This window comes from Rutilus rutilus, assembly GCF_951802725.1.
Source record: "Rutilus rutilus genome assembly, chromosome: 14".
In the NCBI taxonomy this organism is placed as follows: domain Eukaryota; kingdom Metazoa; phylum Chordata; class Actinopteri; order Cypriniformes; family Leuciscidae; genus Rutilus; species Rutilus rutilus.
The window spans coordinates 8,433,743-8,454,285 of NC_140219.1; the positions used below are offsets into that span (position 1 = coordinate 8,433,743).

General features: G+C 36.6%; 2 protein-coding genes across 3 annotated transcripts in view; both read left to right on the top strand.

The window, feature by feature from the left end:
* nfkb1 (nuclear factor of kappa light polypeptide gene enhancer in B-cells 1) overlaps nucleotides 1-14,661 on the top strand; it is a 39,080-nt gene extending 24,419 nt beyond the window's left edge. For both annotated transcript variants that reach the window (XM_084430845.1, XM_084430846.1), the window contains exons 12-24: nucleotides 96-239; nucleotides 362-454; nucleotides 832-1,005; nucleotides 1,094-1,235; nucleotides 1,405-1,519; nucleotides 6,120-6,321; nucleotides 6,402-6,571; nucleotides 7,595-7,697; nucleotides 7,947-8,083; nucleotides 8,176-8,236; nucleotides 9,030-9,196; nucleotides 10,781-10,907; nucleotides 13,044-14,661. In XM_084430845.1, coding sequence (XP_084286971.1) covers nucleotides 96-239; nucleotides 362-454; nucleotides 832-1,005; nucleotides 1,094-1,235; nucleotides 1,405-1,519; nucleotides 6,120-6,321; nucleotides 6,402-6,571; nucleotides 7,595-7,697; nucleotides 7,947-8,083; nucleotides 8,176-8,236; nucleotides 9,030-9,196; nucleotides 10,781-10,907; nucleotides 13,044-13,138 — 1,730 coding nt within the window. In that variant the 3' untranslated portion in view covers nucleotides 13,139-14,661. The remainder of the gene's footprint in view (nucleotides 1-95; nucleotides 240-361; nucleotides 455-831; nucleotides 1,006-1,093; nucleotides 1,236-1,404; nucleotides 1,520-6,119; nucleotides 6,322-6,401; nucleotides 6,572-7,594; nucleotides 7,698-7,946; nucleotides 8,084-8,175; nucleotides 8,237-9,029; nucleotides 9,197-10,780; nucleotides 10,908-13,043) is intronic.
* A 3,900-nt stretch (nucleotides 14,662-18,561) lies between these two features.
* dgkq (diacylglycerol kinase theta) overlaps nucleotides 18,562-20,543 on the top strand; it is a 44,126-nt gene continuing 42,144 nt past the window's right edge. Inside the window, exon 1 of the mRNA XM_084429864.1 lies at nucleotides 18,562-19,318. Within this exon, the coding sequence (XP_084285990.1) occupies nucleotides 19,111-19,318 (208 nt within the window). The 5' untranslated portion in view covers nucleotides 18,562-19,110. The remainder of the gene's footprint in view (nucleotides 19,319-20,543) is intronic.

A 20,543-nucleotide genomic window follows, 5' to 3' on the forward strand; every position in this document is an offset into this window, starting at 1 on the left:
TTTTTTTTTTACCGCATAGCAATTAAGTAAAAAGTCCAGTGTCTGCCCATACACTGGTTTACTTTTCCACTGAATTTCTCTTTTAAACTGTTTAGACAAAGAAGAGGTCCAGAGAAAGAGACAGAAAACCCTGCCAAACTTCCAGGACTACAGCGGAGCAGGAGGCGGAGCTGGAGGCATGTTTAGAGGAGGAGGGGGTGGGTCTACAGCAGGGGGCGGTCCCAGTGGAGGAGGAGGAGGTACTTCAATATTGCATTGGACTTTTTAATTAAACGTTTCAATATCCCACCGTGCACTGCTTTGATGCATTGATGTTGGCCAAATCTTTTAGATCAAAATATTTCATGTTTTTGTCTTCTAGCGCATTTTTACCAGGGATATCAAAATTATAATTATGGGTCTGGATACAACTTCTCCTCAGGCATGGGAGGAGGCGGGACAAGCATCAAGCATAGTGAGTGTCCAAGCTGTCAATCAAGCTGCCATCATCACAGCATATTCAGTGTCACATGATCCTTCTGAAATCGTTCTAATATGCTGATTTAATGCTTAGGAAACAGTTCTTATTGATGGTGAAAACAGTTATTTAACTTTAAAAAAAACATGATGTAATTTTTTTTTTTTTTTTTTGAATTTTGTAAATGTCTTTCCTATCACTTTTGAACAATGTAATATGTCCTTGCTTAATAAAAGTATGAATCTCTTTTAAAAAAAAATCTTACTGGCCCCTAAGAATGGGAGTGTACAAATGTTATAAGAAAATATATATTTTTTTGGGGGGGGAAAAAACTTGCAGCAAAGTCCGTTTCTCAGTTTTCCTTCCTCTTTTAGCGTATCAAGACCCAGTAGAAGACAGTGAAGAGGATAGCGACAGTGATACAGATGATGATCCTGCTTCAGGTGGAGGGGTGCGAATCTGTGCCAAACCTGAACCTGTTCCCCTGAATCAGGGAGTGGCTAGTGATGACGCACAGCCTACAGAAGATCTCGAGTTAGACGCCACAGGTTAGACTGAGTTTGACTTCCCGGTATAGTCAATGCAGCTAAATCTTTAAACTTGTCTCTGGATAAATTTGTGCATTTCTCTTTTCAGGCTGTGTGTTAGAGCCACATTTGGCTGAGCTAGCTGCAAGACATGCTCAAGCTCTCTTTCATTACGCATTAAGCGGTGATGCCAGAATGCTTCTGGTTCCACAGCGCCCCCTCATGACCACTCAAGACGAGAACGGAGACACGTAAGTCAGACAAACCAACCTCATGTTTTTGTAGAAGCTCTATTCACATAAACTATCCACTTCTCACCAAAACACGGCAAATGGGAATAAATGATTTCAGATGTTGTTTTGTCTTTTTTTCACCCAAAGATTGAAGGTTTAATACTGAAATTTTGGGTTTGGTTTTTAGGGGTTTACATCTGGGAGTGATCCACAGTCAGACAGATGCCGTGCGAAATCTAGCACAAGTCATCTCTGATCTCCCTGGAGCGGATGTACTTAACATGAGAAATGATCTCTACCAGGTAGGCCTGCTCGATTATGGCAGAAATCATAATCGTTATTATTTTGGTCAATATCGAAATCACGATTATTGGTGGGTGATATGATCAAAGTCTTATGGCATGATATGAGTAATTTTAGTAGGGATGCACTGAAATTTCGGCCGCCGAAAATGTCATTTTCAGTTTTTGGCTGAAAGAGAAAAAAGGCAGAAAATATATGCCGCCTGCCCCGCCCCGCCCCGCCCCTCAGTGTTCAGCGTTCAGTTTTCACTCTTGAATTGTTTGTAACTTTGAGCGCAACCGCTTCTGAAGCGACTCTGGCTGAGCAGGTAAGTCTGTACCGGCAGTTTACTCTGCTCAATGTTCCGCTCCGTGTCTGCACTCTCACGGCCCAAACAAACGCTCCACTCATGTACCGCTCGCGCTCACCGGAAAAGCAAAATCTGCTCAAATAATGTGCCGACATGAAATTTCTCTGAAGTAGACTTGTTTCTGTTTGCAATAGCCTTACTTTGCTGTAACATGGTGTGGAATAGCCATGCTGGGCAACGCTGGTAAAATGACGCTACCCTCTCGTTCACAGATCAGTTCCCCTCTACGCTCTGCTCACATGCTCTGATAATAATAGCTAACTATACTTTATTTTGATAATTGGTCAAAAAATAAACAGAGGTCGACCAATTGATCGGTTTTGCCAATTAATCGGCACCAATAACAGATTACTTTTATTAACCCCCTGAGGTCGGCGGTATCGCCGGCGATACCAGCTCGCTTTTTTTTTATCAGTGTAAAAGAAACTCATAAATACTCTGTTGACTTTGATTTTCCATAGGAGTTTCATACATCAATCGATTCTGTCAAATGTGTATTATTTTTGTGTATACTCACAATAAAAACAAAGTGTGGTGCTTTTTGCCAAATAAAGAAAAATAAACACGAAGCTAGGTTCTGCCTTCTCTCTGTCCGTGTAGTCCATTCTGAAACGCGTCCGAAAATGAATCATAACTCAGCGAATACTTCTCACACAGGCATGTGAGTTATGTCTTTATGAAGCTTGAAATCTCTTCTTTTAAATGAAGTAATTTATATAAAACACAAATGTTTTCAACTCATGTAATCCGTTTGAAAGCAAGGAGAGGTACCGTTTTTCCTTCTGCCTCATTATCTTTATAATCAGCTGCGGCCGCCCCGCCCCCGGCGCGATTCACATGTAAATAGTTTAGGTGATCTAGTATGCATCGCATACGCCCCCTGATCAATGCCATAAAAACACAGTTTCTATCAGACTTACTGATAGTTCATCGCGTTTTGAGTATGGCACGCTTCTCCGGTAATAAAGACGCCCTTCAGATGATTCTGGACAGAGAGGAAGAATGCACGATACCGGGTTGTTTCCTCAGAGGAAGATTGTAACAGACGACGAACGGCAGCATATTGAAGAGCGAATTCCGCCGAGGACACAATTTCGGAGTAAGTTTTACTTAAAAGTCTTTTGTCTTTTATTTTTCGTGTTCGCATTTATGAGGAAAAAAACAATATTACGTGACAGTTCTCCATTATGGACGCGAGCGCTCTAAGCACTAAAATACTTTCAAACATTCACAGAGACCTCAAAACAGAAAGTACAAATCCTTTCTTTAAAACGAATTTCGTTTTGTATCAATTGTATCTTAATTTTAATAATTTTTTCATTAACAAATTTCCTGGATTTAAAGTAAATATAGGCTAGCAATCACAACATAAGGTCTGAACTGGAGATCATCATGAACCCGTAGCCTACTCGCCTCACATGTCTAAAAAAATGTTGATATATTTACAGAAAGCTGGTTCTAAACAAAACCATCCAAAACAAAAAAAACTATGTAGCCTAATAAATGTGCATTTCTCCGGTGCGTTCACTAGCCTACTGCGAAGATCGCGAGTCAGCCTATCATCAACTTCATCTTTGCCAGAAGTTAAATTTAAATCGCGTGTGTGAATGAATGATGTTGTTTTAGCAAACTGTATTGCTATACTGAGATGAGTAAAAATCGACTGAAATATGTTTAAATAAAATGTAGGCTATTTGTATAAGCAACGTATTAAACGGCAAATTAACAATATGCACTAATATTTCATGAAAACAACGTTACAGTCAGGCGAAATATGAAAGACAACATTTTGTTTAGTAGATTTGGGTACAGTTTTTACTGTAGAATATACTGCCACATCAAATAAGCTTTTGTTTAGCAATTTCTATATATAAAATAGCCTACTATTTTTGTCAAAAATAAAGTCATCAACTAAGATGTTAGCTGTTCCAATGTTGGCTATATTCAAAGTAATGAATACATAGATAAAATGTAGGCCTATAATCTTTTTTTTTTTTACAAAAAAAGAGTACACTTGAAATATTGTTGAAATTGTAATTATTGTTGTTGTAACCTTTTTAACTTTGAAATATGTATGATAAAATGTATACTTTAGTTTTTACAAAGAAAGATTACACTTGAATTGTTGTTGTAATTGTAACCTTTTTAATAAAAAAATATATTTACAAGGTAGATGTAAACAAACTATTAAAAGGTAAATATAAGCCTTTTCTTTAAATAATTTTTATTGTGTTTTATTAGTGACAAATTTGGGGAGAGGATAAATATTCCAAAACTGAAAATACAGTATGAGAATTAACTGCACAATTACTAGACATGTTTTCCTTGGATATTATAGGCCAAATTGCAAGCACAATATGTGGAAAAATAAAAAAGAATTGAGATGCTTCCAACTGTTGCTCTTGCATTCTTGTGGCTCAGTGACTCACCTGAATGAATGGCTAATTAAGTATGCGGGCCCCATTGTCTCCTGAGGTGTGAATCACTAAATATGCATGATCTGTGACGCCCACTCTGTATATTGCCTTTCCAAACAGAAAGTGCTTTGCAAAATTCAAATCAATGTATTGTGTTATGTGAATGATTAGGCAGGGTGATTTTCACATCATTTTGAAGAAAAAACACTAGGCAATGACATCTATTAGACAAAAGTCTTATTGGCACATATTTAGTATGTGTTTTATGGCCTTATTTCAGAAACTTTAGTTTTTAGTTTTTTCAATAACCACGCATAAACATTATTCTCTCAAAAATGCAGACATGTACATTATTGTTGCTCACATATTATGGTAGCCCTGTTTGTGCTAAATAGTGTGTAATTTTTTTTTGCCATTAATATGTTTATAAGCAACTGAAAAAAGCACAAATGTCAGGGCATGTCAGAACATCTCAAGGACCCCAAAAACACCTCAGACCCCAGAGGGTTAACTAAGGCTAATAAAAGTATTGTTCATTGTTAATTTCAACATTTATTAATACATTTTTACATTTTAAAGTTGTTTCTCTTAACATTATTTAATGCACTATGAACCAACATGAATGATCAAGCTATAATTAATATATTTATGGTTAAAAAGTACAGTACATTTTCATGGTTCAGTACTGTTTTTAATATTTTTTTAGTATTTTATATGTTATGTCTGTTTTCGTTCAAAATCTCTTTTTTAAAACTATCGGTTGATTAATCGGTTATCGGCCAGCGTAGGAGAACCTGGTTATCGTTATCAGTAAAATCCACTATTGGTCGACCTCTAAAAATAGTGTATCTAAAATAACAAATCTGATTCTTTTGCATGGATCTGAATGAAGAATAATATTGATATTTAATATTATTTTAATGTTTTATGTCCAATTTTGATGTGTTACTTTAAATAAAAGTTTAAAAGTAAAATTTTATTTTTTGGCTTGTGTTTTTTTTTTATTCAGATTCAATCAAATTATAAAAAGTCTAATATTATTACAATTATATAAAAAAAAAAAAAATCTTATTTTATTTATTTTTTAAGTTAGTTTCGGTTTTTGGCCAAGTGCATCCACAAGTTATGGTTTCAGCCCAGAATTTTCATTTCGGTGCATCCCTAAACTTTAGATATCAGTAAAATTTCACAATTATCGATACTTAAGCAAAACCAATATTAGGTTAACTAAGGTAGCTAAGTAAAAGGTCCTCTAAACAGTTACAGAAGACAAGTAAACAGTCAGCAATGCAATAAAAAAAAAAAAAAACTAATTACAAACAAAACTGACAAATAAATATAGCAGAACAAAAATATAAATTAAATAAACAGTGCTTTAGGATTTATAGGAAGATGTACTAACAGTGGTATTGAGATAAGTAATAGCCTACAACAGAAATTGATTAAAGTAAAATAACTGCATATAGACTTCACTGTATACCGGCTTAAAGGAATAGTTCTCCCAAAAATAAAAATTCTGTCATTTACTCACCCTCAAGTTGTTCCAAACCTGTGTAAATTTCTGTATGAATATGAATTAAGTTTGGCTTAGGGAGGAACGAAAGTGCACCGCAGTGAAGGAAAGGATGGTGCGCTGGGCGGCAGCGGCACAATAATCGTTTTTCAAAATCAAAATCGAAAATCAATTTCGATTAATCGCACAGCCCTACTACCAGGTATACTAAAAACTCACATAATACTTTAAAATCAGGTTTTGTTTCTCACTTCAACTGAGGCCTGTATAATATCCAAAAACCCGGTAGCCAATAAAATCCTCTGATACTTCTGTCCCAGACTCCTTTGCACCTCGCAGTGTTGACGCAGCAGAAAGAGGTAGTCGAGGCCTTATTGGAAGCCAAGGTGGACGTCACGCTGACAGATCGCCATGGAAACACGGCGCTTCACCTGGCGGCTCGACAGAAAGAGGAAAGCATGCTGCGATTGTTGCTGAAGCACAAGTCGGTGGTGCAGTTAACTAGCATCCCCAACACAGCAGGTACGCTGGACCAACTATCTGAGAATCATTCATTCGTTCACATTTTTTGGGCTCTGATGTGTTTATGTGTGTGTGTTCAGGTCTCTGCGCGCTTCACCTGGCTGTACAGGCGAACAGTCTGAGTTGTGTGCGGGCCCTGCTGGATGGCGGGGCAGACGTGGAGGTTCAGGAGCTTACATGTGGCCGCACAGCACTTCATCTGGCCACAGAGCTGGGAAACCTTTCCCTCGCCGGCTGCCTCCTGCTGGAGGTACTACTAACACCTCCTTACATGATCAATGAGTCCGTGAATGCTTTGAGGATGCTGCTTTAGTGAATACTGCATATTTCTACTATTTTAAAGTTTATTGTTTTTTCAACTTATAAATGTTAATTAGTGTATATTTTAGTCTGTCATGACCTCACTAATTGTTAGAAGTTGATTCTACTTTCTCTTTTATTGCTAAATAACCTCTGTTATGATTGGCTAAACTCGTTTCATGTGAAATGAGTAACAATAACCCTTTCAAATGAATAAATACTGCTGTTGGGGTCGGTACATGTTATTTAGTTTTTTTGTAATAGTCTCTTATCCTCACCAAGACTGTAATAAAAAATAATATATGTTTTATTATTATTATTATTGTGTAATATTTAAAATAACCTTTTTCTATTTTATTTATTAATCAAAGATTAATATTCAGTGGCAGTCACATGATCCTTCAGAAATCATTGTAATATGCTGCTCAAGAAATATTTCTTGTTATTATCGATGTTAAAAACAGTTGTGCTGCTTTATATTTTTGTGGAAACCTTGATATTTTGATTTCAGAATTTTTTGATGAATAGAAAGTTCAAAAGAACAGCATTTATTTGAAATTATTTGTAACATTTTAAATGTCTTTACTGTCTCTTTCGATCCATTTAATGCATCCTTGCGGAGTAATTTATTGCTAAATAATTATAAAATCTTACTGTCCCTAAACTTTTGAATGGAGGTGCATATAATAACAAAGATGGTCACATGATATATCACAGTATACACTGACATGTCTGACATCATAGCCGTAGCGGTTTCTGAAGGACCAACAGTCAAACTGGACAGTGGAAAGAACTTTGAATATGTCTAAATAGTATATCAAATCTTATATTTTAAAATATGAAGGACTATCTTGTTTTCCATAAATCCCATTGAAAGTGAGGAGACGAATGCAAACGTGAATGCAGAAATAACGTGCTCATGAACTTATCTCTTGATGAATAACACTGCACGTGTAACATTTTGTCTACACAGGGTAACGCATATGTAGACAGCGTCACCTATAACGGCTCCACTCCTCTGCACATTGCTGCAGGACGGGACTCAACCAAACTGAGCGCACTTCTAATGGCTGCAGGTGAGGAATTATGTGTGTTCATTTATAACTAACATGACAGGTCAACAATAACTGTCTTTGCCTGCTGCCATTAATGATTTATATATAGATCTGGTAGAATCATTCTAAAGCAAGTTCATTATCATTTATTAAAGATGTTTCCTGACTCATCCCAAGTCGTAAATGTTATAATTGTGTCCGTCCATAGTCAGTAGATTAATTTACCTTTACATGGTGTAACCAACTAGTGTTGTGTGCTTTTGCTTTTAGGAGCAGATCCTCATAAGGAGAACTTTGAACCGCTGTTCTTTAAAGATGATGAGCTGTGTGGCACATGCGAGGACGAGGAGGAGGACGAAGGCTATATTCCCGGGACGACCCCTCTGAACATGGCAACTTCCCCAGAGGTGGGTTTCCCAAATGTAGGATGGGTAATGTAATTGTACTGCTGGTTGTCATTGGTGGTGAAAATAATGTGTGGTCTGTTCTGTGCTGACAGGTGTATGATATTCTTAATGGAGAAGAGTATCAGCCCAACACTATCGTCGTTCCACCGCAAGGTATGAGCTCCAGTCTTTCTTGTCATGTTTATTTAGTTATTTAGTTTTTTTTTATGTTCAGGGCTTTTTAAGTTCAAAAAGTTGTGTAAATCAATAAAATCTTGGCATGGAAGTAACATTTATTGTGGAAATATAATAATATAAGTATGCTGAGCTCTAAATATTTAATAAACTATTTAATTACTCTTCATAAACAAATTTTAAAAAGCCATATCCAGTTATCATGAAGTCAGTGGACTGGAAAAGTCATGGAAATTCATTTAAAGAGGAAAACTATTTTACTACTATGTACACTTCCATTCAAATGTTTGGGGTTCGTACAAATTTGTTATATTTTTGAGTCTCTTACGCTCATCAAGGCTGCATTTATGTAATCAAAAATATTGCAATGTTGTTAAATATTATTACAAATTAAATATGTGTTTTCTTTTTTAATATATTTTAAAATGTAATTTATCCCTGCATGGCAAAGCTCAATTTTCAGTATCATTACACCAATCTTAAGTGTCACATGATCCTTCAGAAATCATTCTGATTTGGTGCACAATAAACATTTCTCATTATCATCTAAGTTAAAAACAGTTGTACTGATTAAAATTTTGTTGAAAACCGTGATACTTGTTTATACTTGAATATTTTACGTTGTAAATGTCTTAACTGTTCAATTACTGTGTAATTTAATGCATCTTTGCTGAACAAAAGTATCAAAATCTCACTGACCCCAAACGTTGGAAAGATAGCGTATGTTGAGAACACGTAGCAGTTTTTAAAAATGTGTGGTCCGCGTTGGCAGGTGACATGAAGAGCTTGAGCTCTGACACGAAGCAGGAGCTGTGCCAGGCACTGGAGGGGCAGACGGGAGGCTGGGAGAGTCTGGCTCATGCTCTGGGGCTTGGGATCTTGACCAGCGCCTTCAGGCTCAGCTCCTGCCCTGCTGGAAAGCTGCTGGACAGCTACGAGGTAAACAAATTCACTTCCTTTTTCAGTCTTGCATAAACACTGGACAGTAGTAAGGAAAAGTAGTTGTCTTTTAATATGATCTTAAAGGGATATTTCACCGCTGGAAAGATGAATGTGTATTTAAATTGGGTCATTTATGTAGTAGAAATGTGAAATTATTTTAGAAGTTGGTGCCTTCTAGACTGTGAAAAGCCAGAAAATGTATTTTTGCTAATGTGGATGAAAAACAACAACTCCCAGAATGCACTTGCTTCGCTGCCCTACGAGGCCACTCCCAAGCCACGCCTACCGGTTACAGAGGGCAGTATCGGAGGAAATGATACAACTAGGCTACTAGTGGACTCGAAACTGAAAACATGCCGTTTTATCGTGAGATCCCCCTATGGGCGGGTTGAAAACATGCGGAACGAGCTCCTACGACTGGCTCTAGTCTCTCGCCTCTGGCCAAAAAAGCATCCGATGACGCAAAATGACGATTTTTGTTCCATCGGAAGTTTTTTTCCAGACACACAAATAGAGAAATCTCTCATCTCAGGGGGACATGAGTGAGGGAAGCAAGGCCATTCGAAAATACTACCGGGTTTTCTACTGATACAAAGCTTAATGCTAATCGGTGAAGTATCCCTTTAACTGATTGCCATCCTGCAGAAGCAACAGTGCTCAGCTGTTATGAACGAATTTGCATTGTTTTTAAAGTGGGGCAGTAAACGGGTCTGATATGTGTCTAAGAGAATTGATTTTCCCAAACAGATTAGATATAAGTGTATTCAATACTTTGTAGCACTTTAGGAAATTCCTTTGTATTTTAAATGTATTTAATCTCAAAACTTCAAATGTTTAAAACTGAAAATGTTCTGTATTATTTATGCTTAGGACTAAACCTGTCGACCCATTTATTATATTATATTATATTATATTATATTATATTATATTATATTATATTATATTATATTATATTATATTATGTTTAGGCCTATAACAATTATTAATTTTATAATAATGGTTATTCTATAAAAGCAAGGGAATCATAATCTGCCAGGGAGTCAAGAATAAAGAATATAAAAGAACACAAAGATAGTCAAAGGTCTTCCTTCATACAAAATCAAGGCTTGTGTGTTTATATTATATAATATAATATTACATTACATTACATTACATTACATTACATTACATTATATTGTTATATTATATTAATAATATGTAAAAAAAAAAAAAACATAGTAGGCTTACATTGTAAGTTACATGAACCAAACAGAATTAAATTGTTAATTGTGATTATTTGTATGACAATTCATTGTCAGCACATCGTCATGATTGTGACAGGCCATATCATATATCATATCTATATAATCAATCACAAGATACAACAAAACTGAGTGAAATGGGGGTTTTTTTTATATCCAGAAATACTGGATTGAAATATGCAATTTTATGCTTAAAGCTAAACCTATTGATCCATATTTCTCAGAACGACATTAAAGATATTAATTCCTCTAACACTAACTATATCAGTAAGCTGAACTGTTATTTTTGTGCTTCCTGTTGTTGCTCTGGTTTCAGCTGCTAATCATCTGTCTCCTTCAGGTGTCTGGAGGAACGGTGCGTGAGCTGCTGGAGGGACTGAAGCATGTTGGGAACAGCAGTGCTGTCAGTTTACTCCAGGCTGTGTGTAAGGAGCCTGAAGCTGTCCACACCACACCTCAGCTCACAGGTAATGTGCATTTCTGAGTGATGTGGCCTAAGTAGTTGAACTTTTGGGCTGGGAAGCCAAAAGTTGTTGGTTCTAGCCCACAAGGGGTGATCCATGAACCGTTACCATTGTGTCCTTCAGTATGCATAACCACGGGTTGGTCGCAGCAACTTCTCCACTGTAAGTCCCTTTGGATATGTTAGTAAATGAGTAATTCGTCAAATAATATAAAAACAAAATCTGATCAGATACGCTTCGTTTAAAGCCATTTGTAACATTTAAAAAAAAAAAAAAAACTGTGACAGTACACTGACATTCAAATGTTTGGGGTCTAAACATTTTTTTGAAAGACATATTTTATGCTCACCAAGGCTGAATTTATTTATTAAAAAAATCAGTAATATTGTGAAATAGTATTACTATTTAAGATTAGGATTCTTTGATGAATAGAAATTTCAAAAGAACAGCATTTATTTGACATAGAAATCTTATCCAACATTACATAAATGTCACTTTTGATCAATTTATTGCATCCTTGCTAAATAGAAGTATTAATGTCTTTCCTGAAACAAAACAAAACAAAACATATAGACTGCAAACTTTTGAAAGGTAGTGGAATGCAAATTGCTAAATTGCGTAAACAGCGTACAGTTAGGCTAATAAATTATCTAGCAGAAGAATGGTTTATTGTGATTTGATTAACACATTGACTACATTTAATTTTCATAATATTTGAATCACATTTCTGTTGTAATCATTTTACAAAACCAGTAAGCCACTCAAGGCCACTGTGCCAAAGATTCAACTATGGTAAAATCACAGTAACACAAGGCCTTGACTGCTTTATTTATTGCTTTAATTTACATGTTGAAGGTACAAATACTACAATGCCTGATAACATTTGAACCGTTGTCTAATAGTGAAATAATATTTATTTTGTTTTATGTACCAGAACATAAACCTCAAAGATTCATGTTCTCGAAAGGTATTGTTTGCTCATTGGTGAGGCATTTTGGATCTTTTCCCAAGAGCATGTCATCATTGTGAAATTCCGTAGTATGCGTGAGATTTTGTACTACACGCCCCTGTTGTAGAGTTTTTTTTTTTTTTTTTTTTTTTTTTTGTCCCACAATATGGTTTGTAAAACCCCCAGATTAAATCACTGTCAGTCTCGGGCCCCTCTCTCCGTAACAATAATATCACGTTGTGGTCCTGACGTTACCTCAAGTGCACTCAAACATGATGTCAACAAAACAGCACTGCCACTGCATTCTGAGGGAGTTCCCCTCGGTCTCGGGGTGACCCGTGTTCACATATAGTTTCTGCAGTGATGCCAATGTTTCAGGGGGAAGTGGACACTTGAGAGGGGGATTCCCAGGAACAGAAGTGAAAGCCAGATATGACACTTCTGGTTTTTGTCTCTGGCGCAGTTTCTTTGAAACAAGTCTTTCCACCTTGCTGTCTGATATGAAGGGTTCATCGTCAGGGTTCAGTGAGCATGTGTAAGCCAGCACGGGAAAGTTATTTTTTTTGTCTCGGTTTCCTTCTTGTGGTTGTCCATATTGATGTGCCACGTTGTTTGTTAAAAAAAAAACACCAATGGTCAATAAATATAGTGGGGTTCAAAAGAGGCCATGTGAAATTTTGGATTCTAAATCTGGAAACATTATGATGTAAAATGATGTGATGTGTAATATTTCATATTCTGAGTATTGTTGTTATTAATGCAAAATAGGGACAAACCCAATATTCTGACTATTATTTTATTTTTAGATTATTCTTTTATTTTTATTCAACTTGTCACTCAAGTGGTTAACCTGGTGAGATTAGTTTTTGTTTAATGTATATTAGTTTAATGTATTTATTTTGCAAACTTTTAGACCCATCTGTAATTAGATTTAATAATAATCAAATAAAAATATATTACGATTGCTTGAATTCATTTTATAAGTGTCATAGCTTGAGTATATGTGCAATTTAATTTTAACATTTTCCATTTTCCTTTTATAAAGCAATTTTTATGACATTTTTACTCTATATAAAAGTATTTTATTCTGTATAAATAAAACGTGTTTATAGATATAGATATAAAATTAGGGAAAAGATTTGAAATGCTTCTATGGTCATATTAATAATACTTTTTTTTTTTTTTTTCAGGTCCAGGGCTCTGTAAGTCCATTCAGGGTTTGACACTGGGCCCCCATCAGGAGGAGAGTGGGATATGTGACAGCGGGGTGGAGACCTCTTTCTAGAGCCCCAGCTTTGGTCTCACCGACTCCAAACACAATCGCACAAACTGAGGCCTGACCCTAAAGACCAGCTTCTCCCTCCTCACTACAGCAGCAGTGCCACTCAACCTCAGGACACGCCTCCAAAACCTTTGATTGGCCAGCGCTTTCTGTGGATGCTGCTCAGCCACACCCAAAATGCAAATGAGCTCTGAACTCTGAGGAGTCCTTAAGCTGGGGAGTCCTCTGGCCATGGGGATTTTATTCTCTTTTTTTTTTTAGCTTTTAATATGAATAATACCAAACAGCACTCATTTGAAAGTTTTATTTTTTCCTTTTATAAGAGCTATATTATCTATAAATAGCTATAATATAGCTTTAAAAAGGTATTTTAAAGTGGCTGTTTTCATTTGTGCTTAAGCTGAACAATGACGTCCAGAGCCGAGATGTTACATAAAGAAACTAAATGTTTAATTGGTTTATGATGTCTTGGACATTATTAGATTCTCAGGCCTGATTTGCAAAAAAGAACATTACTTGCTTCAATTGTTTATAAATAAAAATTAACGTCTGGTTTGATAAGTCTGCCCTCAACTATTTTAATATATTTTAACAAACAATCCGATTTAAGAACAGCACCTTCAGTTTATATAACCTATTATGCAATGACATACAGGAAGAGGAAGAGAGGAAAAGGAGGTCTACTGGATTATTATGACCCTCTGGACCAATCGAATCTGTTGGATGATGGAAAAAGTTCTTCCCTTCATACTCACCCTTTCAGCTGTTATTTGGGTTGGTGATGGAATTTGTTTTTCATTTAGTGGTGCTACCTGTAATTCCTAATGTTTGCTCACGGGTTCTGATAAAAAAAATTATAATAATAAAATCATAAGCTTTGAGAGATTATTCTCTCTTCCACTTGTTTGATTGATTAAAAAAAAACAGGAGGGTCAGTGCTGAGTACTGATTGGAGTGTGTTTGACTAGATTTTGATGGTGTGTGTGCGTGTGTGTGTGTGTGTGGATTGCTTCAACCAGATGCCTCAAGTGCTTTTTAAGAAATATTTTTGTAGTTACATTTTTATCATTCTGTTAAAAAAAGAAAAAGAAATCTCATTCCCTTCTGTTGTGTGTGAACTGTAGAAGACAAAACATCACTCCAATATGCTGATGTAGAATCCGTTCTATTCATGCATCACAGAATATTTAGAACTGATCCCAGATCAGCTGTCTTTCTTTTTGCTTTATGAAATGTTCTAAACATGGCCTCTGACCTTTTAACTGACTCGGGGACTCGCATGTCACCAAAAAAATGCTTTTAGCTGCCATTATATTTTTCATACTATAATAAATAATGTTAAAAAGAGCAACAAAATCATCCAATACCCCAGACTAAAGGTTTGACAGGCACTGTAATGTATTTTTGGCTGTAAATTGGTATTTATGTCTACCCTGTGAAGCAGTGTTGTACAGAGGGAAAATTGTGTGTGCTTTGTAACTGATTTTATTGATACTTTTATAATAAAATGATTCATTGTGTTCTAATGTTTTGAAATTTTATTTTACATCTCCTGTACTTATTGACTATGCATATTGCACACAAATTTGTATCTGCTCCATAATTGATTCAGCAATTTTCATTTTGCCGGTTGTTACCAGCAGGTGGGGTCCTAACTTACTTTTTGAAACATCCAATTATTTATTTGATATACCTCATATCTTTTCACTTGTATATAATAGTATTTAGCTAATTAAAATGGCAATAAGCTAACTGTAACAATAAAGTGTAACTTTTATCATTTATATAATTTAATAGACATTATTTTTCATTAACTATTATTTTTCAACCAAGTTTTCCTTTTACTTTTAGCAATTTAGTTGCCATAAGTATAGCTACACATAATGTTAAATGTGTGCAGTTTGTTTTTGTCTTAATGTGTTAGCATCTGATACTGAGTGAAAGACGACTCTGAGAACGACTTCCACGAGTAGGCTACCATCCACATACATTTATAAAACATGCTCAATTTAAACATTAGTTTATTTTCTTTCTTTAAAAAGTAACTGAAGAAAAATCTCGAGATCATTCAATGTAATTTTAAACTTCTATTGTTTGTTTCACAGTTTACAAAGCCACACCTTTATCCTTGGTTGACAAATGACAATCACTGGACTACAGCATTGCTTCCTCGTTGTGCTCAGATTGACCAACCATTGAAATTTAGTCCCGGGCCCTGTGAATTTTAGCAACATTGGGCCATTACGCTATTGCGTATTATTCCAGGTATGTTAAAGGCGTGTCATCAATGTGTTTAGCAATCTGAGAGACACGTAAAATAAATGTGTATGTTAACAGGAAGCATACAAAGAGCTGTGACCACCCAATCTTTAGGTGATTGTATCTGTCTGAAGGTGTTTTTAGCTACACTTCGGGGACCAAATTGCCTACAGAAGTTAGCTAAATCTGACAATGCCTCCTTTTGGGGATGTCCTCACACAAGTAAAAAAAAAATTTTTTTTACTATACTACTCAATGACATAAAACACTTATTATGAGTGTAAGTAAGCAGCCAGGAGGGCGTAGAACTCTCGCATCTGTAGAACATCATAATGTGCTGCGAGCGTCGACGTCACAACGGAATTCCGCATTCTAAAAACAGCCTGTGGATCCTGCTTGGAGCTCTTGTGTGTGTGTGTGGCAAGCTGTTTGAACATTTCGCCTGACAACTAGCCAGTATATTATTATATACTTCGTCTTGTTTTTGTTTTGTTTCTTATTACTAATAAGTAATCTATGGAAGCTTGTTTCCGCCAATGAATAAACATTTTTAAAAAGTAAATGCAACTTTTTTCTCAAAATTCTGACTTTTTTCTTAGAATTGAGTGATATAAACTATCAATTGTGAGTTATAAAGTCAGAATTGCGTGATATAAACTTGCAATTGCGAATTATAAAGTCAGAATTGTAAGGAAATGTCAAGTTGTGAACTGAATTCTCCTCAAAATTAGACTTTATACTCTGAATTCTGAGTAAGAAGGCAATTGCGGGATATAAACTCATAATTGCGAAAAAAAAAGTCAGAATTGCAAGATGTAAAACTCGCAATTAAGTTTATATCGCAATTCTGACATTGTAAACTACGGAGCCCCTAAAGGGACACGGTGAAGGAAAAAAATATGAGATGGAGGAAAAAATATTTGTCAATGTTTTGTGTTCCCCCAATAAACTTTTTGTTCTCTCGCAAAAACTTTTGCGATAAGCCGAGAAAAGCTCAAAAGAATTTGCAAGCAAACTCAAAGTTTCTCGGGGGAACACAAAACATTTGCGAGAGAGGGCAAAAGCATTCATTTTTATTTTATTTTTTTCACCACCATGTCCCTTTAGTGGCTCCGTAGTACACTCACAATTGTGAGAAAAAAGTCAGAATTGTGAGATAAAAAGTCACGATTATCTTAATTTTAATTTTATAGTAATCCAATAGTGACTAGAATCTAGTAATTTTTAATACTTTTTTTTTTATACTAGCACATATTCCTTTGCTATTAGTTTCTATCCCAATAGTTTTCACTGAAACAAATTGCGATAGTTTCTATTGAATTATAGAGATTTCCAGTGCAGATATTAGATAAGGTACTATATGTATTCCAAAAGACCAGAATACATACTAGGATGAGGTGAATCGCTGATAATATTATATATAGATTATATTGGAATTCAATGGCAACCATTTGTGATTTGTTATCAATAAGAATAGAACTATCCAACCAGATCTCATGAGAAAATATAAGTATTTTAGTAGGTGGTGATTCATATGATGTAATTCGTCTGGAAATGTGATTTTTAGAAGAAAAAAAATGTGCTTGAAGGTCAATCTCTAAATCTTTATCTTTATCTTTGGAGCTAAAATGTCTCCTTGTTATTTTTTTCGGACACATTTATTATCATTACGCTGGTGCTTAGCGGCAAGCTTTCTGCATCTTAATTGCATGATTTATAAACACCCATCAGTTAGAAAACACCCACAAATTTAGAAACGCCCACTTTTGTTCTGCAGAGACCCTACCAGAGAATGTCTAATAAGGGGAGAACTTCCACTCTCAGTAAACTTCCAGCTTCTGAACTGGTTGCAGTTCCACTCTGGTTCCATATGAGGGCGCTCACAGGACGAGTGCAGAATGAATGGAGGTCTATGGAGCTATACCCCTCAAAATCCACTTTTCTCAGGATATCATTTTTTTGTCTAGTAATTTGAATGTTGTATTCGAAAGGAGATGCAAAGAAATTACACATTGCTGGGTGTTAGATTTTTTAGAGTCACTTATTTGCTTTAAAAAGTCTTTTAAAATGTCAATGACATCATACACATCATACGACCAGAGATACTGCTTTACGGCAATCCTTCAGTCACTTTGGTGCTTTCGCGCTCTGCACTTTCTTTTCTCTTGAGGTAGATAAAAGTGCCAGCAACCAAAAAAAAAAGTTGCTGCGTTGAAAAAAAAAACGTGGGCGAAAAACCTTAACATTCTGGTCCCGCTTCGGATGCCACGATGCCATCAAGCGGTATCTCTGGTCGTAATCAGTCCTTCACTAACCAATCAGCGTTCATTAGCAGAATGCTAGCGTGTTATGGGCAACAACAACTCAACCTGTAAGAAATCGAAAAGGACATAAGTACTCGTTCATTCAACTTTCGACCTATAACCCATGTTGAACTTGCAAAACCTACAATCAAATCTGAGATTTCTCAACGGCAATCGGGTGAAAGAGACAAATTTAGCCGTCTAGCTCTATAGACTCCCATTCATTTTGCACTCATGGGCGATCGCCCCCAGTGGAACTCTGGTGGAACTACAACCAAACTACAATTAAAATTCGGTACAATAGGACTTAATAGGGAGTGGCCGGGGCTCTGCCTATACTCTCCAAAGCCACGCCTCCTCCAAAACACATGAAAGCACACAGACCAGAAGCAGGATGACCACAGACAACTTTACTGGATTACATCATGTGTCATTCACTGGTGTGAAAACTTTACAGTATACAGAGAGTAACAACAGTACTACAATAACAAACGTAAACAACTGTTTGCCTGCCATTCTTGCTCTGTCTGCACAGCGTAGGTGAACGCGCTGATGACGTAAGGTGTCTGTGTGAACAGGCTGCGCAGTGATACTGTCAGGGAACTCATGCTTTCATTTCATTCGGACCATATGCAGTGATTGAACGAACAATATGGTCCTAAGCCTTCCACAGACTATTTATATTTATAAAGAAAAATACAGTTAGACCGCTTAACATAGTGATTGCTACCAGGATATGAGGAGACTTTCAACCAGCATAACAAAAAATGTTTCTGCAGAGAATCACCTATTGCACCTTTAATGTAGGTTCGCCTTTGGATACTTGTAATTTCAAAGGAATAGGCTTACATATTAAAACGGCTTGCCATAGCTGAGGCTGCTGGTGTGAAGCTCGTGTGAATGTGTGTTTCTCTCTCTGGCCGGAGCTCTACTACAGGCGGAAGTTACAGGCGCTTGTGTTGGTGAAAATCTCTTCTGCTGAGAAAGTGAAAATCATCGTAAATAAGCAGCAGGCGTTTTATGACGATTAAAACCTCAGCGCATCATATGTGGACGCGGTGGCTTTATAATTCCCTCATGCATTTGCAGACTGCTGGTTGTCGTCGGTAAAGGCAGACTGGCATATTTATTGAGTTTGATGTCTTGTTAGATGGTCAGATAGTAAAGCTCTCATGGTAACTAACTCGCGCTTTGATTGGAACGTTTAAACATTCTGTTACATTGATTCATTGTCGCGCGTTTCCGACTCTGATACACTGTAGCGGGAGAGAAGAAACATTCACTTTATTCAGTGATGACTCGGTTGGGTTTAACATAACCGCCAAATCACATATGTGACTTTCACAACAACCAATCTCGTGGAGCTTTTTCTCTTGGCGTTTTGCGCTGGATTTTCCATTGGAACCGACAGAGATGGCAGACAGCGGTCGGGTGAAGATCGACAGCCCGAGCTCGAGCCCCGGACCCGGGAGGAAAAAGGCGCAGCAGTCGCCCGGTTCAAAGGCGCGGTACTCTGTCAACGCTCCCGGACACTGCTTTCGGAAAGTGACCCTGACCAAACCGACCTTCTGCCATCACTGCAGCGACTTCATATGGGGGATTGTTGGGTTTGTTTGTGAAGGTAAGATGCTTTATGGATTCACTTGGTCGGCATGTTTCATTCAGCAAAGCAATGTCAACAAAGTGTCTCTTACTAAAAACAAAACAAAAACTGCTCTGGTAGTATTATGGCGCAGTGATGGATGGTATTAGACGACAATATGGTAATTTGTTATATTCCATAGTATTGGACGAATACTCTCATAAACATCATAAACACAATATTTGTGAGTTGGTCTTTTGAATGTAATTTGGGTCATTTAACTATTTCATTTAAAGTGCAAGTGATTTTGTTCCCAGTTGCATTTCCCCATACCACTTTGATTGACAATTTTGACTGGCAGATTATTATCTGCGCGCATGCCATCCTGGAAAGGGAAGGGATGAAGAAAATATGTTAGAAAATAGATGGAGGATGTCAAGCAAATCAGTCTCTCCCCTCTACACCTCCCTCTCGACAGAATCGAATCGCTTGTCTACTAACATGGGGAAGACAGATTGATGCAGATCGATCCAGCACACTCCTCCTGTTGGACAGGAATCTGTGCAGGACGACACTTTGATGAGATCCATCTAATTGATGGAGGCTGGTGAGAGAGAGAGAGAGAGAAGATCTGTAGCATTCTCACTTTTTCGATCCAGCACACTCCTCCTGTTGGACAGGAATCTGTGCAGGACGACACTTTGATGAGATCCATCTAATTGATGGAGGCTGGTGAGAGAGAGAGAGAGAAGATCTGTACCATTCTCACTTTTGTTAGTTAGATGTTAAGCGTCAGTTTTTTTTCTTTACAGAGCTGCTCGGTTGGGTAAACAATAAGCAAGTTGCTCTTGGGCATTTTAGATTAGGCTTTAATTCAAAGCAACCTATGGACAATAGGTTCATTGGCTCATTGATGACCTTTTGCAGGATCCAAACCTAAAATAGCCCAGATTACAATGAGTAATGACAACAACAACAACAAAAAAAGATGCAAAAGAACCATAAAAGGATCATAAAGGTGTCCATACAACAGTATATTCCAAGTTTTCTGAAGTCAAGAGCAGATCAACATGTAATCCCTTATTCACTGATAAACTTCCAGTCAGTTGTCAAAGACTGCAAACAAATAATTGAACAAATGAGGAAACTTGATCAGGTCAGTTAGCAGATGAATCATTTGCGTCTTCTCTCATAAGCTCTAATGAATGAAAGTTAGGGTGGATATCAATATTTTCAATTAATAGCGACATAAAGCAAGACTTGG